Source organism: Rhinolophus hipposideros (genome assembly GCF_964194185.1).
Source record: "Rhinolophus hipposideros genome assembly, contig: HAP1_SCAFFOLD_156, whole genome shotgun sequence".
NCBI lineage: Eukaryota > Metazoa > Chordata > Mammalia > Chiroptera > Rhinolophidae > Rhinolophus > Rhinolophus hipposideros.
In genome coordinates this window covers 152,324-173,220 of record NW_027669053.1, presented here as the reverse complement: position 1 = coordinate 173,220, position 20,897 = coordinate 152,324, and the positions used below count along the sequence as shown (strand labels likewise).

The 20,897-nt window shown below is 41.1% G+C and overlaps 1 protein-coding gene across 1 annotated transcript in view; it reads left to right on the top strand.

Annotated features, from left to right (window-relative positions):
* The first annotated feature begins 3,132 nt into the window (after nucleotides 1-3,132).
* The window catches only part of LOC308495711 (uncharacterized protein), a 67,103-nt gene continuing 49,338 nt past the window's right edge, over nucleotides 3,133-20,897 (top strand). The window contains exons 1-3 of the mRNA XM_081080700.1: nucleotides 3,133-3,242; nucleotides 11,224-11,426; nucleotides 12,634-12,859. Of these exons, the coding sequence (XP_080936826.1) occupies nucleotides 3,237-3,242; nucleotides 11,224-11,426; nucleotides 12,634-12,859 (435 nt within the window). The 5' untranslated portion in view covers nucleotides 3,133-3,236. The remainder of the gene's footprint in view (nucleotides 3,243-11,223; nucleotides 11,427-12,633; nucleotides 12,860-20,897) is intronic.

Here is a 20,897-nt window from a genome sequence, read left to right as displayed (position 1 = left end):
CGGTGCTCCCTGATTGGGGGCATAAATATTGATGACTGTTATGTCTTCTTGTTGTATAGTCCCCTTTACCATTATGAAATGTCCATCTTTGTCTCTTGTTATCTTTTTCACCCTGAAGTCTGTTTCATCGGAAATCATTATGGCTACACCTGATTTTCTCTGGGTACCATTTGCTTGGCGTGTCAATTTCCACCCTTTCACTTTGAGTCTATGCTTGTCCTTGTAGCTGAGATGTGTCTCTTGTAGGCAGCATATGGTTGGGTTTAGTTTTTTGATCCAATCTGCTACTCTGTGTCTCTTTATTGGTGAGTTCAGTCCATTTACATTTAGGGTGATTATTGATATGTGAGGATTTCGTGTCATTCTGTCTTTAGTTTTCTGGTAAGGCTGTGTCTCCATTGTTTCTTTGCCTTTTTGTTGTTGTCTGTTATTTCTGTGTGGTGGTATTCTATGATGTTTCCCTCTGTTTCTTCTTTTATTACAGTATATATTTCAGATTGGATGTTTTTTGAGTGGTTACCCTTGAGTTTATGTAAAAGAAAGTTTGATATTTAGAGTATTCCAGTTTCTTCAGTACGCTTACTTTCTCTATTCCCATATTCCAGTTCAGGCCTTTACGCTCCCCCTTTTTATGTTTCGGTTGCCACAAGTTGTCCCTGTTGATGGTGGTCTAATAGCCTCCTTTAGTATTTCTTGTAGTGCAGGTTGTGTATTAGAAAATTCCCTCAGCTTCTGGATGTCTGGAAAGGTCTTTATTCCTCCTTCATATCTAAAAGAGATCTTTGCTGGATATATTATTCTTGGCTCATGATTTCTCTCTTTCAATAGTTTGAATATTTGGTTCCATTCCCTCCTAGCTTGTAGAGTTTCTGCTGAAAAATCTGATGATAATCTAATGGGCTTTCCTTTGTAAGTTACCGTCTTCTTTTCCCTGGCTGCCTTGAGGATTCTTTCTTTGTCATTGATTTTAGACAGCTTCAATACAATGTGCCTTGGTGAAGGCCTGTTGGGATTGAGGTAATTGGGTGTTCTATTTGCTTCTTGGATTCGAGGATCCAGTTCTGTCCACAACTTTGGGAAGTTCTCATCGACGATTTGTTTGAATATATTCTCTGTTCCCTTCCCTCTTTCTTCTCCTTCTGGTATGCCCATTATTCTTATATTGCTCTTTCTGATGGAGTCAGAAAGTTCTTGTAGAGTTCTTTCATTTCTTTTAAGTCTCAAGTCTCTTTCTTCTTCCCTCTGTGTAAATTCCAGGTTCCTATCTTCGATGTCACTGATTCTTTCCTCCATCTGGTCAACTCTACTACCTAAGCTGGATATTTTATTGTTAATTTCTTCTATTGAGTTCTTAATCTCCAGAAATTCTATTTGGTTCTTTTTCAAGATTTCAATCTCTTTTGTAAAATGTTCATGGTGTTCTTTGATTGTGTTTCTGAGTTCATTAAACTGCCTTTCTGTGTTTTCTTGCATCTCGTTCAGTTTTTTCAGAATTGCGATCTTGAATTCTCTGTCATTTAAATCACAAAGGTCCGTATCTCTAAGTTCCTTTTCTGGAGACTTTTCATTTTCTTTCTGTGCTATCTTGTTGCCTTGGTTATTCATGGCAATCACTGATTTACTATTTCTCTTCCTAGACATCTACAGGAGTGTCTTCTGCAACAGGTTGATAGGTATGCGAAGAGCTTTTGGAGTTCCAAAGCTCTTTGTGCACCAGATTCAGAGCCCGTTTGTTTCAGCAGTTCTGTTTACTCCCGCAGGGATCCGCCCAGATAGGTGGGGCCAGGGGCGGAGTGAGTTGTGAGAGGTGGCCCAGAGCAATGGCGGCGACCACCACCACAGCCAGTCCTGCTTCCACAGCTCCCTCCCCTTTGCCAGAACTAGTTGAGCTGCGAATCTGTGTCTGCGGTCTACAGTTCTCAGAGCAGCAAATATTCTGTCCTTTGATCCGACACTGCTACTTTATCGCTTCTAGCACCGGGCTGGTGGGGGCGGGGCGAGCTCTGGGAGGGTAAGGAGGGGGCGGCTAGTCTCCGTGCCTAAGGCTTCCGTTCTCCGCTCGGCAGTGAGGGCTTAAACCACCGATTTCAGCCCTCTTCCCTCAGTCTTTGCTCCGAGGTCTGCCGTGAGCGAGCGTTGGGTTCAGCGGTTTTGTATGCTGCCCCCTCAGCCCTGTGGGCCGTAAGCGGAGCCCTAGCAGTCCGAGTCCTTCCCTCTCCCGCAGCTGCGGTGGTTCCGGGATGCAGCGAGCTCCGAGCACTGAGCCAGGTCTGCGTCCTGCGCCCGCGCGGCTCGTCTCCGCACTTCTCCTCTCCCTCCTCCCCCGCTCGCGCGATTCACCCACCTGGAGGTGAATTCAGTAGTCGGCCTCTTCGTCTTGCCTGTCTGCTGTGCAAGGAGTCCTTTGTGGAGTTATTGTTGTCAGATTCGTTGTAAATTCCAGGGGAGCGTTACAGAGGCTCACCTCACGCCGCCATTTTTTTTTATCTCCCCCGGGATTTCTAAAAAATTCTAAACTCGTTTGCTACGTATGTCTCATGGCAATCCTCAAGAATCTTATTGGTTCAGCCATTGCAGAAGGCAGCAAGTATTATCTGTGAAGCCGTGGATGTCACTGATAGCCCTTTTCCTCCCCTCCCTACTTTGAATTTCTTCTTAGTCTGGCATCCCCATAGAAACATATGTGCTTGTTTAGGATAATTTGAAACCTATCCTTGTGCATGGTAGGTCTGCCCTGACGCATTTTCAATGTTAAAATGCTGTTTAATGGGGGCCGGCCGGGTGGTGCAGGTGGTTAGAGCTCTATGCTCCTAACTCCGAAGGCTGCCGGTTCGATTCCCACATGGGCCAGTGGGCTCTCAAAAACCAAAAAAAAAATAAAAATAAAAAAAAATTAAAAAAAAATGCTGTTTAATGGGAAATTTCTTTTACTATTTATTATGGCAACTTGAAAAAAATGCAAGTCATTCAGGAAAAATAAAATACTAAGCCTTTGTTCTTACAATCTTCACAGTGCTAATGACACGCTGGCAGAGATGAGAGCCCAGCTTCTCATGAAGACACCACGGAACACTTTACTCAGCCGCGCTCCTGGGAGGCCTGTCCTGCTGCCACCTTGTATTGGAAGGATAAGTGATGGGTTCCTACCTCGAGGAAATCTCGCTCCAAGAGAACAGTCGGTGATTCCTAGGTCAACCCCACAGACTTCTAATAATAATGACACGTTCACCTACTTCATGAAGGTTAGTTATATTATCTTCTTTCCTTTGGGTTTCAGATGTCCGATATAATTCTTGTTCTTAACTTGGTGAGATTCTCAGTTGTTTCATTGACTAATGCACACAATGTGAAAGGCATAATTATGTGTGTTAATGTAGGAAGGAGACAGAAATTTTACAATCTTTTGTAAGTCCCTGCATCTCCCATGTTTTAAGAGCTACCTGTCATTAACTGTATTCAATAAATGTAATTAACTGACACATTTTAAATTTCTGGAAAAGCTGCTTTTCAATTAGATTTTACAAATGAAATGGTATTGCCTAACAACGAATGGTATGCTTTGAGATGCTTTGGCTTACTTCTGCATTGGTTTTAATTTGGCGATGGTTTATAACAATTTTAGTTTTCCTACAGCCCAGTTTTGCCACCCCTAAGCGTAAGTGAATGATTGACATTCACTAACTATATGTTGATGTTTCTTATTTCCATGAAACCGAGGTAAATCCTTGTTATGAATTCTGCAAACTTGTAACACTGAAAAGATTAATTTGTTCTTTCTAAGTTAAAAGTTGTTCTCTTTGTACATAATAGTACATCCTTAATTTCTATTTTACTTATAGCATTTTTTATTTTGATGAGTTAAAATGTTTTGCTTAAAAAGTAATAATAAAATAAAATATCTTGCTAAGCAACAGTACATTTTCTAAAGAGGTAAATTGAGCAAATATTTGAATTTTTAAAATGAAGTTCACTTATATCTGTACATCTTTTTTTTTAAATGGAGATTTAAGGAGATTAAAAAGAAATAGAAGTTGTAGCTCTAGAATTTTTTTTAATTAGTTTCAGGTGCACAAGACAAGGTAATACTTAGACGTTCATCATTTATTGCCCTCACACTGTGAACCCCTCCTCCCCCATTTCCCCTTCCACTATCCCTCCGACCTTGCACCGAGCCTTCACATTATATATATAAAATTATAGTTGGCATTCATTATTGTTCAGCTTTGGGCGTACAGTAGTACATTGATCAAGCATCTACATCTTCCCTGAGGTGGTCTCCCAGATGGGACCTGTGTCCATCAGATACCCTACAAAATCTTTACAACATTATTGATTACGTTCCCGAAATTATTTTTCAAAAACCCTGAGGCCATTTTGTGGTTACCGACTGTTTTCTAATCCCCTCACCGTCCCCCTTATCCCCCCCCCATCTAACAACCCTCAGCTTTTTCCTCTTTGTCCCCAGAACTGTTTCTGATTAGTTCATTCACTGATTCTTTTCTTTACATTCCGCATATAAGTGAGATCATATGGTACTTGTCTTTCTCTTTCTGACTTATTTCGCTTAACATAATGTTCTCTAGATCCATCCATGTTGTTGCAAATGGTAAGATTTCTTTTTTCTTTATGGCTGCGTAATACTCCAATATCTGTACATTTTGGCATCACTTGAATAATTGATGACTGAGGTGGCAATGATATGGCATCTTTAATAGCAACTTGTTTTCTTTGTGTAATATTGTTATTAAAATGTCCATTTTTAATCTCATTTCTTAAGTTCTTCATTCAGCTCCAGGATTTCTGTTTGGACCTTTTTTATAGTTTTCATATCTTAGATAAAGTACTCCTTCTGTTCGTTAATTTTACTCCTGAATTCGTTGAACTGCCTTGTGAGTTTTCTTGTATCTCATTGAGATTCTTCATGACTGCTGTTTTGAAATCTCGGTCACAGAGATCACAATCTTCATGACTTTGACTTGGTTTCTGGAGAAGTGTCATCTTCTCTCAGTGTTACCATGTCACCTTGGTTGTTCATGCTGCTGGATAGCTTGTTCTTCTGCAGGCTCATTTGAAGTAGTGAACACTTTCTTATTTACGTACATTTTGATTCGAGCAATTCAGCAGCTAGATAATTAGACGTCTCTGTTTTGTTTTTCAGTAGCTGATGCAATAGCACAGTTTCTGTTGTCTCTCACTGGTGCTACTTGAGCCTGGGGGGTCCAGGTGTGGGGGCTTAGCTGTGAGTGTGGGAGTGCTGGCCTGGGTGACCAGGGTGATGGGTGTTGCCGCTGTATCCAGATCACCAGGGAGTCTGGGCACCAGCACCGTGGGAGGGAACAGGAGAAGGGGGTGGTCAGGGAGAGCCTGTCTTGAGTCCACTGAGCCCACCTGGTTCCCCGTGGCCCTGGTAGCACTGTGCTGTGGGTGGAGGCTGGAGAAGTATTTCTGCTGCTGCTACTGGTCTCTGGTGGTGCCAGCACTGCCCTTCCTTCCTTCCTTCCTTCCTTCCTTCCTTCCTTCCTTCCTTCCTTCCTTCCTTCCTTCCTTCCTTCCTTCCTTCCTCCCTCCCTCCCTCCCTCCCTCCCTCCCTCCCTCCCTCCCTCCCTCCCTCCCTCCCTCCCTCCCTCCCTCCCTCCCTCCCTCCCTCCCTCCCTCCCTCCCTCCCTTCCTTCCTTCCTTCCTTCCTTCCTTCCCAGCTTCAAGGAGATGTAATGAACATAGCATGCAGTTCACTCATTTAAAGTATGCAGTGCAGTGGCTTTTAGTGTATTCAAAGCTTTATGCAGTCATCATCACAATCAGTTTTACAACATTTTCATCACCCTGGAAACTATCTGTGTACTGTTAGCCTTCACCGTGTGCCAGTCTGCCCTTCCCACTCTTCCTAGCCCTAGGGAACCACTAGTGAACTCTCTGCTCCATATTGTGGTTTTGATGTATTTTCTGATGACTAATGATGCTGAGCTATCTTTTCACTTGCTTATTGTCCATTTGTATAACTTCTTTGAAGAACTGATGATTCAATTCCATTGCCCATTAAAATTGATTCGTCTTTTTCTTGTTGAATTGTAAGAATTCTTTATATATCCTAGATACAAATCGATTATCAGATATAGGATTTTCAAATATTTCTCCCTCTCATTAGCTTGCCTTTTCAGTTTTTCAATGGTGTCCTTTAAAGCATAGAGTTTTTTTTTTTATTTTAATGAAGTCCAGTTATCTACTTTTGTTTGGTACTGTCATATCTAAGACACAATTGCCAACTCCAGTCATGAAGACATGAAGCTTCTTCAAAGCTTTTATAGTTTTGGTTTTTACCTTTTGAAATAATTTTATATATGGTATGATGTAGAGGTTTAATTTTTCTTTTGCATGTGGATATCCAGTAGAACCAGTATCGTTAGTTCAAAAGACTGTTCATGCCCAACTGGATTTTTCGGCACCCTTGTCAAAAATCACTTGACTATATATATGAGGGTTAATTTTTGGATCATCTTTTCCAATTTATTGGTCTATAGATCTGTCCTTACGCCATTACCAAATCAAATGTTATGAGAACGCTTCCCCAGTCATCTTGCATATTACCAGATGCCTTATGGAATAATAAAATGTCAATGTAGGTGAATATCTTTAATTCCACTTCTATGGAGATGTTTTGCTTCTGGATGGAGCCTGTGGCCCGCAGACCTTGGTGACCTTATGACATGATGGGATATTAGGCTTACAAAGTCGACTCATTCCTTTTGTTTTCTTCATTCAAAACATTAATCTTTAACCCAGTGCCTCCCTTTCACTCCCATTTCCATCAAATGTCGGTAATAGTATCTGATACTTGGTGGACAACTTTCTTCATTTTGTCTATCTCCTAATCCATAGCCTCTTCCATAGATTTCACTGTCTAGGAAGGAGAAGATGAAACTTGGACCATCTGCTTTCCTCTTTAGAAATCTCTCTAATCCATCATCTTGCAATTGAAAAGTAGATTCTGTTTGACCCGGTTCTTTTCTGAAACACTGGTGCCAGTCTTGTTCTTGGCATAGATCCCACATTCTCAGAAACACATTGAGATGCATAGTTGTACCTTTAGCTTCATATATAATTAATGGAATAAATATTTCACCCATCCAAAGAAAACATTTCAAGAGTACAGCTGTTAAAAATTAGGAAGTAATTAATCAATCAGAAACAAGTAAAAGATTTGTTTGGGGCAGACAGCAGGAAGACCTACACCTGAACACCCAGCTCGCATTGTGGCCCGAGCCTCCCCACAACACGGGGCTGGATTCCAAGGTTCAGATCCTCAGAGACATAACCAACAGGAGTTGTGTTGTCCTTTGTGAAGGAGTCTTGGAATTCACAGGGAATGTCTTTCAACATATTCTGTTCATTAGGAGCCAGTCACTAATGTTGACCCATATTCTAGTGGTTTTATGCAATGAATATTTCAAAATTTACGGACACATTTAAAAACCACCTTGATCTGTCCACTGGCCACAATTCTTTACATTCCCCCCACATGGAAAATACACTCATCCCTACACAATACTCGCCACAGGTCTCAATTTAATGGCATCAGGCTCAGGTTCGAATCTAAGATTTCACCATCTTAGTCTGGTGCAAATGGGGGTGAAGGGCCTGGGTTTTGGTTTCTAGGATAAAGCTCCTTGAGGACAATTCCTTTCAATATGAAAACATGAGAAAGGAAGAGACAAGTTATCTACCACCCACACACCCAACATTCTGCTCGACTGCTGAAGTTTCCCCTGCAGAAATAGAAAGTGGAAGGCACGTTAGTCCATAGCAATTCTGAAATACAGCCTGATGTGTGCTGTCCGTTCTTTGATTAGGACTTAGTCCTAATCATGCCAATGCTTCTCCATGGCCCTTGGCTGTCCCCTGTGAGCTCTTTGTTCTGTCCTTTTCATAAGAAATGACCTGTGCTTGCAGCTCTTCCCTCAGCGTCATTCCTCCACCCAAATGTCTAAGACCCACAGGCCTCCTCTATTTTTCACTCTCTTGGTTTTTATTAGTCCAAGGTAACAAGGTGGTTTTTTGCTACTTGACTATCCTAAAAACTTGGAGTTGCGTGAGAGTTTCTTGGGGTTCGTGCCATTAGAAAAGACACCGTCATACATCGTTTTGAGATAAGCTCTTGGGCTTCCTGTAGCTGTTGTAGGACCATGCCTATAAAATTCTTTTCCTCTTAAGAGCCTTCCAGGAATTTAAGGCCCCACCTTAACTCTTTGGAAGTCTTGAGGAAGGCTTTACAGTCTTGTCCTCATCCGTAGATCATGTCTTCCTGGGAGCACAGCGAATTTGATCTTCACTCAGAAGCCATTTCTTTATTTTAGCATGATTTTACAACAGGGCATGTGGGAGAGGCTGTAATGGGAAACACATTTGAACACAATAAGTCCTGGTTCCTTTACAGTTCACAGTCTTTCGTTAGCTCATGTATCTCATGGATTTTACTTGGTTACTTCACAGCAAAAGTCCCCTTTCATCCGCATTTCAGACTCATTTTCTTCACTAGCTGAGAAGTCTTTGTGGCCAGCCTCTTTAGGGGCCCGCAAGCCCCCAATAACCGTCTCTTGGAGGCTCTTGTGGGTGTCGTTCTCATTCTTCTCCACATCCTTTCGGGTTCCACCTACCTCCTGGTGGAAAGGCACTCCTACAGGTTTTAGATTGCTTTTCTTTGTGGCTCACACCATTTTGAATATCAGTATCAATGCCAGTTGTTCATTGCTGCTCAAGAAACCAACTCAAAAGCTAGTGGCTCAAAACAGCATCTGTTTTGTTCACCAGTAATGCAGTTGAGTGAAGCTCAGTCAGACTAGCTCATTTCTGTTCCACTTGGCATCAGCTGCGTTGCCATGAAGCTGCGAATGAGAATCATCTAAAGGCTGTTACACACACGTGTAGCAGTTGAAGCGGGGTTTTGGCCGGGACGCCCACTGGGGCCGTCTCAGCGCGAACATCTGTAGGAGGCCTCACTGTGTGTCCTGGGCTTCTTCATCTGCACAACATGGTGGCTGGGTTCTCAGGGCGAGCTTCCCGAGAGAAAGTCAGATGGAACCTATATCACATTTTATGCCGCAGGCATCGCATTCTCACAGCAGTTCTGCCCTATTCCATGCACTAGAATCCAGTTACTTCCTAAGGCCAGCACATATTAAAAGGGAGGGAATTTCATGGAGAAATGTCAAGAATTTGTAGCCATGTTTTAAAAACACTACATCTATCCAATCACCTCATCTTACAAAATAAGCATTGTATCTACAGGAAAGTAGTTCTACCCAACTCAGTATCACTGAAATTTCAGCAGATTTGTTGTTGTTATTATTGCTGTTTAGGATGTTCTTGTATATTGTGGAAAGAGAGGATTACAAGATAGCATTATCAAATTAAGACACTTTTTTGTTGTTGAAAAAAATGTAGCGATCATCTCACTAAACATCACAGTGTGAGATGTGATTTCTCCTTAACCTTGGGAATCATTTCTTCTTGAAAGCAATTCAAATTACCATGAAACATTTGTAGCTGACGGAGACCTAACTATCTCAAGATGAGTTACTCGTAACTCCCTACAACTTCGTAAGAAATTATGGACAGTTAAAATGGGGAACAGGTGAGAGACTATCAACTCAGAGGTGACTTACAGTGATTTTATAGAAGAAAAACATGAACCAATCATTCAGGAAATCGTAGAAAATCAAGTACAGATGTTGTGTGGCAACGTTGATGACAATAAAGGATACATTTTTGAGTCTCCTGGTGCTTTTCTCTTTGTTCTCCATTCTGAGTAATTCAAGTTTCCACATTCCAAGGATCTACTATAGTATGGATGACATTTTATGGCAACTGAGTTTATTTCACAAGTTGATACTGGTTTGGGGTTAGACTATTCTCAGTCAACTTCCTTCGTAACCAAATCATACTATCTTACTCATTCAGAATGATGCTCTCAAAGCAAAACTGGAAACTGCATCTTCAGAATGTCTCCATCTGTGGGGTGGCCAGTTGGCTCCATGGTTAGAGCATCGTGCTGGTTACAATCCTCGGTAACGAAGGTCGATGGTTCGATTCCCACATGGACCAGTTTTCTACACCCTCCACAACTAGGTTGAAAACAATGGCTGGAGCTTGGAGCTGAGCCCCCAGTGGGCGGCCGGCCAGTTGGTACAGTGGTTAGAGCTCAGTGCTCATAACGCCAAGGTTGCCGGTTCGATTCCCGCATGGGTCAGTGAGCTGTACCCTCCATAACTAGTAGATTGAAGAGAACAATTTGACTTGGAGCTGAGCTGCGCATCCCACAACTAGATTGGAAACTGTTACTTGACAGGGAGCTGATGGGTCCTGGAAAAAACAGTGTTCCCCAGTTATAAAAAAAAAAATTTGTTTTAAAAAGTTTTTTTATAAAAAGGTATCTATAGCTTATTGAAGAAAATCAATCTTAAACAAGAGTTATTATCTATGAAAGGAGTATAAAAGTCATGTGAAAAAGTGAGAATAAAAAGAGTGGAGATAAAAATTATTAAACCTCAAAATTCATATAGTCACAAATGTGGTAGAAAAGAGTGAAGCAGAACACAGTAAATTCTGGGATATTGAAGACTGAGCAAGACAGGATGTAGTAGAAAAAAATTTTTAAATCTATTTTTACAGGTTAATTCATTAATTTTTAACACGCCTTAATTCATTTTGCTGCAAATTACGTTTTCCATATGCATAGTGTATGTGATTCTTCTACTCCCCTTAATGGCAGTTGTTTTTATTTTATTTTTTTTAGATTTCTGGAACAAAGGTGGTATTTGCTTCTCCTTTTTAATATTTCAGTTCCCATCATTATTGTCACTCAGTTGATGTTTGAGATTTGTTCTTTCTGAAAAATCTTTTGATTTTTAAGACCAATTGATATAAAACGAGACTATTAGGAAATAAAGAAAATAAAATGCACCATATTCTTAGATTATTAAGTCATATTGTTCAATTTTTAAAATTTAAAATTGATTCTCTTATTGGAATAGTTAGATGAGATGATTCAAAATATTTTCCTGATTCAGATTTATTTCATTGTGTATTGATGATAAATATTTTAAACTTCAGCTTTTTTTACATTTAAATTGCCGTCCAAATCATTGACTTAAAACTAAAGAATACAAATAGACTGTAATTATTCAGTTTATAATTATTTTTAAAATGTATCCTTTCTGTTGGCTTTAGGAACAAGCAGCATCTCAAAAAAACGTACACCCATTAAATGACCATGATGGCGCTTCCCTAAGTGACATGGAACTCAGAATTAAACGTCTGGAATCTGAACTCTCCAAAGTGGAAACTTCTCGTAAAATAGAATTGGAAGAATGTAAACACCTCTACCTAGAGGAATTAAAACTTATCACATTATTGGAAAACAAACTAAACAAGTAAGTCCAAACAAATTCAGAGAAAATCAATCGAGCTCATTAATTTGCCTCTAAAGTACAATTTTTATCCAGGCAGATTCCCGAGATTGATAGGAAATGAAAGCTTACTAAATAGTATAATTTTGGAAAATGATGTTAGTGAATAAATTACTTTTAAAATGTTAGTTAGTTCAGGACATTTGCATCTCTCTCCATTTTTGGTTTTACATGATTGTATTTTTCCTTCTCGCGGTTTTCATAGAGTTAATCTGATCTACCAGTCTTTAAGCAAAGTGTTTTTGAAGCTTTATGATTTAGACAACGCTATTTATTATAAAATTTCTTGTCAGAATTCCCCTAAATAGTTTTTAGTGAGGTAACTATTTATTATAAGATAACAACTTAAACCCAAAGGGTTAAGTACTCCGCATGTTCTGGCACTTGGTACATGTACTGTCTCCATTGTGCTCTGTGTTATTATCTCTAGAGGTCGCTTTCAGACAAGCTCTTCTTTCTAGTCTTTCTGATGTCCACAAAGGCATACATGTGAAATATAGCAGAGGATTAACAACGTAGGGGTGAGGGTAGTATAACCCAAGAAGTGGCTAAAAAGATAAGGTGGTGAGCCTGAGGGGGTGTGTGGAAGACAGGAAGCGCAGAGCCCACGCCCAGCGCCTTGGCCACAGTGTTATATTATAAGCTACAGGCCTGCTGAGCGGTTTCAGTTCAGTAGGGTCACCCACCAGGCTCCCTCCTTCTCCCCCAGAGGCTGTTGTTCTCCATGACACCTCAGTCCTCATGGTAATGAGGGCGTTACCCAAGGGCGGTGACTGCAAAGGCTTGAAAATATCTTGGTGGGATTTTTAAAAAATTCTAAACTCGTTTGCTATGTATGTCTCATGGCAATCCTCAAGAATATTATTGGTTCAGCCATTGCAGAAGGCAGCAAGTATTATCTGTGAAGCCGTGGATGTCACTGATAGCCCGTTTCCTCCCCTCCCTACTTTGAATTTCTTCTTAGTCTGGCATCCCCATAGAAACATATGTGCTTCTTTAGGGTAATTTGAAACCTATCCTTGTGCATGGTAGGTCTGCCCTGACGCATTTTCAATGTTAAAATGCTGTTTAATGGGAAATTCCTTTTACTATTTATTATGGCAGCTTGAAAAAAATGCAAGTCATTCAGGAAAAATAACATTCAAAGCTTTGTGTCTTACAATCTTCACAGTGCTAATGAAAGACTGGCAGAGGCTAGAACCGATCTTCAGGCAAAGGAACAGCCCAAGGAGTTTCTCAGCACTGCTCTTAGGAGGGGAGTCCTTGAGCCACCATGTGTTGGGAGTTTGAATACTGAGTTACTCCTCAGTGGAAATCCTGCTCCAAGAGAAAATTTGGTGATTCCTAAGTCAACCGCACGGGCTTCAAATGACATCATGGGGTATTACTGTCCCAAGGTTAGTTATATTAGCTTCTTTCCCTTGCGTTTCAGATTTCTTTCTTTTTTATTTCTTTGATATAATATTGTTTTTTTTTGTCTTATATATTCATTGGGGTGATATTGGTTAGTGAAATCATATGGGTTTCAAGTGTACATTTCCATAATACATCTTGTATATATTTCACTGTGTGTTCACCATCCCGAGTCAGTTCTCCTTCCATCGCCATGTATTTGACCCCCTTTTCCCTCTTCTACCTCTCTCTCTCCCCCCTCACCCACTAAGTGTTGTCTGTGTCTATGAGTTTTTGTTTCTTTGTTTGTCGTTGATGAAATTTTGAGTTGTTTCATTGACTAATGCACACGAAGTAAAAGGCATAATATGTGTGCTAATATGCATAGAAAGGAGATAGAAATTTTACAGTCTTTTTTTAAGTCCCTAGAGCTCTCATGTGTTGAGTTATTTATTATTATTTAATAAATGTAACAAAAGTGATACATTTAAAATGCTTGGAAATTTGCCTTTAAATTTTATTACAGATGTTAAATATCATTGCCTAATAACCAATGGTATGCTTTGAGATGCTTTGGCTTCTTAATTGGTTTTAGTTGGAGATGATTCATAAAAATTTTAAAGTTTTGTGCATCCCAGTTTTTCTTCCCCTAAGTGTAAGTGAATGATGGCTGGCCAAACACCTAACCACAAATGGATGTTTATTATTAAATGAAACAGATATAATCCTTTTTATTAATTCGGCAAACTTATAATACTGCAGAAAGATTAGTCTCTGTTTTTATGGTTAATGTTATCTTCTAACAAGAGAGTATATCCTTAATTTTTATTTTATTCATAGCACTATCTATTTCAGTGTTTTAAAATGAGTTGCTTCACAGTTGTACATATTCTAAATAGGGACATTAAGCAAATAATTGAATTTTTAAAATGAAGTTCACTTATGTCTATATGTCTTGACAGCATTTGGGTAATTGATGAGTAAGGTGGCAGTGCTAGGGAGTCTTTAAATCACAACTCGTTTTCTTCGTGTGACGTGGTTGTTAAAAATACTCATTCTTGAGTTCTTGACCAGCAGGAGTTCTGTTCGGTTCTGTTTCATAGTTTCCATCTCTTTGATAAAGTTCTCCTCCGGGTCATTAATTTTACTCCTGAACTCATTGAACTGCCTTGTGAGTGTTGTTATATCTCAGTGACATTCTTCATGCTGTTACTTTGTTTTGTTTTACCCTCCAAAATGTTTATTACATTTAAGCAACGTGGAGAATACAGGAAGGAAAGCACAAATCATCTGCTCGGAACAATTGGTCTAATTTATATGCAGCATACAATATAGAAAATTAGTTTAAAACGGTTAGTGGAGGTCAAATTGAGGAGGGCTTTAAGTGAGTTTGATTTTTTTTCTCTAGGCAGCAGTAGGCATAAAAAGGATAATGAAATAATAATTCTTTCATGGGGGAGTATATAATATGTGGCAGAGAGTCTGTTATCTCCTTTGTATTTGAAAAATTAAGTGAAGTATAATGTATGTCGTTAGTTTCAGGTGAACAAGCTTTCCCTGGTTCGTGCTAATCTTTGGCCCTAGAAGTAAATACTGTATGTCTTTTGACTATTGACATATAGTATTTTATATAATATAGTATATAATATACTCAGCTTCTTGCTGGGGCTACAGCTGAAAATAGCTCAGCCCTGTTTCTCTTTGGCCACCACTCGACTGTGTTGAACTGGGTTATTTTAAGCTGAGGGCCAGATTGCTGATTGACAGGTGTTATATATGTGCCTGAAAGTCATCAAGAAGTGCTATTTTTGTTTGTTTGTTTGTTTTACTGTGCAGAAACTAGTTCTGGGTGTCTTCTTCTTTTTCAGTGAATGAGTATTACTATTTTTAACTCTTTTTTATTATTAGTTTCAGGTGTACAAAACAATGTAATAGTTACACATTTATAATTTGTATGCCTCACATAATGATGACCCCTCTCCCCTCATCAACGACCCCTCTGACATCACATACAGCCATTACATTTCCACTGCCTCTATCCCTCAGGCTGTACTCTACTTCTTGTAAACATATATATACATACATATATATGTGTGTGTGTGTATAACAATTGTAGTTAACATTAACATTCATTATTGTTCAGCTTCAGCTTCAGGTGTACAGTGCAGTTGTCAGGCATCTACATCATCTCTGAGGTGCTCTCCCTAAGAGACAAGTGTAATCAGATACCCTACAAAATCTTTACATTATTGATTACATTCACCAAATTGACTTTCGTATCCCCATGGCAATCTTGGGGTTATCGATTGTGCTTTGTAATCCCCTCACCTTCCCCCTTATCCCCACCCCCCTCCCATCTAGCAACCTTCAGTTTTTCCTCTGTGTCTCTGAGACTGTTTCTGATTAGTTCACTCATTTATTGTTTTCTTTAGATTCCACATATAAGTGAGATCATAAGGTATTTGTCTTTCTCTGTCTGACTTATTTCACTTAACATAATGTCCTCTAGGTCCATCCATATTGTTGCAAATGGTAAGATTTCCTTCTTCTTTATGGCTGCGTAATACTCCATTGTATAAATGTACCACAGTTTCTTAATCCAGTCCTCTACCGATGGGCATTTTGATTGTTTCCATATCTTGGCTATTGTGTATAGAGCTGCAATAAACATAGGGGTGCATACATTTTTTTGAATTAGAGTTTTGGATTTCTCCGGATCGATGCCTAGGAGTGGAATTGCTGGGTCATAAGGTAGTTCCATTCTCAGATTTTTGAGATACCTCCATACTGTTTTCCATAGTGGCTGCAGCAATCTGCAGTCCCACCAACAGTGCACAAGGGTTCCCTTTTCTCCACATCCTCACCAGCGCTTGTTGTTTGTTGATCTATTGATGATAACCATTTTGACTGGGGTGAGGTGGTATCTCAATGTGGTTTTTATTTGCATTTCTCTGATGGTTAGTGAGGTTGAGCATTTCTTCATATGTCTGTTTGCCATCTGTATGTCCTCTTTAGAAAAATGTCTCTTCATGTCCTCTGCCCATTTTTTAATTGGGTTGATTGTTTTTTCGGAGCTGAGTTGAGTGAGTTTTTTAATAAAGTTTGGATATATCAATGGCAGATATCTTCTCCCATTCAGTAGGACCCTTTTTTGTTGTAATGATGATTTCCTTTACTGTGAAAAAAATGTTTAGTTTGATGTAATCCCATATGTTTATTTTTTCTGTTACTTCCCTAGCCCAAGGGGATGATGTATCAGTAAAAATCTTACTCCGGGTCATATATGTAAAGTTGCTTCCTATATTGTCTTCTAGGAGTTTTATGGTATCAGATGTTACATTTAAGTTTTTGACCCATTTTCAATTTATTCTTGTATATGGTGTAAGGAGGTGGTCCAGCTTCATCTTTTTGCATGTGTCTGTCCAGGTTTCCCAGCACCATTTATTGAAAAGACTGTCTTTACCTCACTGTAAATTCTTGCTTCCATTGTCGTAGATTAAATGGCCATATAGGCGTGGATTTATTTTTGTTCCGCTTGTGTGTTCACTGTTAACTTGTCTTCTGAGTCGCTGATTCGATTCTCTGACTCATCTAACCCACTGGTAATTCCTTCAAGCGTGTGCTTTATTTCACTTGCTGTATTCTTTAGTTCTAACTGGTTGTTCATTATGATTTCTCTATCCTTCTTTATGTCGTCACTAAGCTCTTTAAACATTCTTATCCTCAGTGTTCTGAACTCTGTCTCTGATAGGTTGGTTACTTCTATTTCATTTGGTTCCAATTCTGGAGGTTTCTTCTGTTCTTTTATTTGGGACATGTTTCTTTGTTTCCCCATTCTGGTTGACTCTCCGTGTTTGCTTCGATGTATTAGGTAGATCCCCTAGGATTCTCGGTCTTTGCTGGGTTATCTTATGTAGTGTGTGTCCTTTATATCTGACTTGCACCACTTCCCTATTCTCCTGTGCGTGTGCTCCAAAGGTGACCCTGGTGTTGTGTATATTGTCCTGTGTAAAGTTGAACTTTCATTGCTTTTGTCTGGTCAGTAGGTGGGGTTGATCCTAGGCCGCCTAGTTGTGAGACTTAGCTCTGCCCTCGGTGGATGATCTGCTGCGTGAGGGTTGACCACTCCAATTAGACTTGGCCTCTATGGGCTCTTGTGCCTGTAGTGAATTCCCTCTGGGTGTGTCACTTGTAGGTCAAACCCAATAATACTCTGGTTGGGTCTGGAGTTGGTGTCAGGAGGTGTTGAATCTTGTGACTCTTGGGCTGGGCCCTGGTGTAGGGCAATTTCAGAACAAAGCCAATCACCAAGCACAACAGCAACAACAAAGTCAAAACCAAATACACTCACGTGTGAAAACAACCAGTAACCCACACTCAACACAGGCAAAAATATCAAAGATACAAAAACAAAACAAAACAAAAAACGCAGCGCCAGTCTTGGCTTAAGCCCACCAAGTAATCTCCAGGCCGTCCTCTGCTGTACCAGAGAGTCCTCTGTGTATTGTTCAGGCAGAGCCGGTCACCTGGTGCCCAGAGTGACCCTGGGACGGCAGATGTAGATGAGTGGGGCTATCGGGTGTGGATGGTAGTTTCTACAAAGTCACTGCAGTTTCTGTTCTTGCCTGCACATATGCGCACTGAGAGTAACACAACCAGCCCTGTGCCCAGGTCTCCTGAGTCTTAGGTCACTCCTTCCGTGTGTGTGTGCGTGCGTGCATGTGTGCGTGTGTGGTGGGAGATTTCTGAGCTGCTGAAAGCCCAGAGCTGCGACTGCTGCCTACTGCTAACCCCTGGGCATGTCTCCACAGTTGTAATTGCCCTGCCCTGGGCAGGTCAGAGAAGGTGGGGACTGGGGATGGAGGAGTCTTCTCTCTCTCAGCCCAGCAGTGTCACACACTTCCCAGCTTCTTCCCTGGGTCGCAGTAGCTACAAACCGGGTCCTCCCAGATCCTGAGCACTATGGGTCCTCTGTAATCTGACACTACTCCTCAGATCAGGGGCCAGCGTGAGTCTCTGGAAGGGTGGGGGTAGGATTGGGAGAGTCGGGGGAGGGGCCCAGGTATGGTGCTTACTTCCTTTGTCCTACCTAGGGCCCAGCTGGAGGTCTCAGGTGAGGTTACTGCCTCAAACTCTGGATATGCTGCTCTCTGGGCAGGGAGATGAGCTGTGGGACACAGGGAAAGAGCCCACCTCCTGGCTCCTGTGGTCTCTGTTCTGTCCTGGGACCACCTGCACCTCCGCAGCCATGGATGCGGGCCACGTCTCCCTTCCCACTTCCCCTGCTCGCCCAGTTTGCCCACCTTCAAGTCATCCTCCTACAAGTCTCTTAGCTGCCCTGTGTGATGAGCAGAGGGCATGACTGCTGTTTTGAAATCTCGGTCACAGAGATCACAATCTTCCGTAACTTTGACTTGGTTTCTGGAGAAGTGTCATCTTCTCTCAGTGTTAACCATGTCACCTTGCTTCTTCATGCTGCTGAGTGGCTTGTTCCTCTACAGGCCCATTTGAAGTAGTGAATACTTTCTTATGTAGGTACATTTCGATTTGAACAATTAAACAGGTATATAATTAGGGGTCTTTCTTTTGTTTTTAGTAGATGGTACAAGAGTATAGTTTCTGTTTTCTCCCACAGGTGCTCCTTGAGTATGGGAGGTCCAGGGGCGGGGGCTTAGCTGTGGGGGTGGGAGTCCAAGCCTGGGTGACCAGGGAGATGGGTGTTGCAACTGTATCCAGGTCTCCAGGGTCTCTGGTCACCACCACCAAGCAGGTGGGGGAAGTGGGTGGTTGAGGGGGGCCTGTTCTTGAGCCCGCTGAGCTGCTACCTGGTTCCCTATGTCTACTGGTAGCACTGTGTGTGGTCGTGAGACTGGAGAATTGTTTCTGCTGCTGCTACTGGTCCCTGGTGGTGCCAGCACTGCTGCATCTGTTGAGGGGTGGGGGGATGCTGCTGCTGCCCCGCTTAGCCTCCCCTGGGCAGTGATGTGGGAGCTGCACCCCGTCCCCTCCACCGCCACTGCCTTTGCTGGGGCTTCAGGCTCAGCCTTGTCCCCCTGGAACTGCAGCTGTGGGCTGTCCCTGTGCTTTCCTCCATCCTGCCTCCCTTTCACATCCAGTGCACCCTCCTTCCCTTTTACAGATGCGTGGTCTTTTAAGGAATCGTAGTGTGTTGAGCAGAAGATCCTTTCTTGGGCTATAGATGCCCGATGAGTTGTAGATATCGTGGAGATAGAAAGGGGTTGTCTCTCTTGACATGATGTTTACATCATTCCAAAGAATATCCATTTTGATCAATGCAAGGTGGTTTGTGGTTTTGATGGTGTTTTGTGGCCTCCTTTTTTTTTTTTTAGTTTTATTTTATTTTTACATCCCTCACAACGTGAACCCCCCTTTCCCCATCCACCACCACCCCGACCTCACACCGAGCCATCACATTATACACATAAAATTATAGTTGGCATTCATTAATGTCCAGTCTCTGGTGTACAATGCCATGACCAAGCATCCACCGCATCCCTGAGGTGGTCTCCCAAACAGGACACATGTCCATTGGACACCCAACAAAATCCCCAAACACTATTGAGTAAGTTCCCCAAAGTAATTCTTAAAAGACCCTGAGGCCATCCTGTGGTCACCAACCGCCCCCCAATCCCTTCACCCTTCCCCCCATCTCCAACCCCCTCCCCCCCACCCATCTAACAACTGTGGCCTTCTTAATGCAGAGAAACATAGCACAGGCCTGTTCTAAATGGAGCTCCAACCTTGTGTTTTCATTTAGCTTCCCCTTAATAAATCATAGGAGAACAAAGCCAAGGATTTTCGGACAGCCCTTCGGCTAAATGGAGTCCAAGTCCTTCAAAGAGGTGAACCTGGAGGAAGGACTGGGTACAAAAAGAAAGTGAATGGCCAACGCTTCTGTAAATTCTTAAGCATGATGCACAATTAAAATGTTCTCAGTGGTTTCACCACAGAAATCAGAAGATGAAAGAGTGTAAAGGCAGGAGCAATGAGAGAGAATATGCTTGTGGACATTTTTCCTTTAATTATTTTTTGGTAGGAAAGAGGTGTTTAGTTTTCAGTATTTCCTCATAAATTGGAAAATTGTTTATGTTAAAGTCAATGCCCTCATTCCAAGGCCAACGTTGTTCCCTTGTGAGGCGTTGGGTTGCCCAATCATGCAGGGCTGAATAAGAGATGGAAAAGCCCCACTCTGTCGAGATCCAGAGATAAGTCTCCCAAATCACTAGGGAACACTGGAAAGACTGATGATGCAGTTGTGATGATGTGAGGTTGGACACAAGTGCACTAGATGGTAAAGAGAAATCTGTTTTGTGTTTCCCATTTCGCTATATTTAACCCCCACCATGAATATTACCTGTGTTGGTTTATATTGGTCAGCCAAATTTGATTCTGAGGAAAAGACAAGTCATTTTAAGGAAGAATTTCCTCAACTTGAGTTTGCTTTCTTTAACTCATGATTTTCTCCTTCAAGTTCCCTTTTCTGTGTTTAGAAATGTTTATGCTTTATAAATTGAGTGTGTTTGACTTCTGTTAATAGGACTTGTGATATTAATCTGTCTTTATTTTTATTAATGACTTTAAAGATAATACTTGAGTTAGAAAGCTACTATTTTGTTTCTCATGCTTTAACATTATTGAGCTACATGACAAAGTTTTACATATTCATATTCTTTGAGTTGTACTCAGAAATTGATGGAATTTTCCGGAATATGAGGTAGTAGCTGGCATAGCAGGCTAGCCTCAATAGGGAGACTTATCCCATTCCTGGCCCGCAGCTCCTTGGTTTGGTGACCTCAGGTGACCTATATAATCTCTGTGAGTCTTGGTTGCCTCTTATGCAAAATTAGGGACTTTCACTAAATCAGTGACTTTCAGACCTGAAAAATATTCTTTTTATCAAAGAATAGTACCGTTCTTTGAGAAAATTTTTTTTGTTTAATGACTCTGTTTACCCAAAAATAAGACCTAGCCGGACAATCAGCTCTAATGTGTCTTTTGGAACAAAAATTAATGTAAGATCCG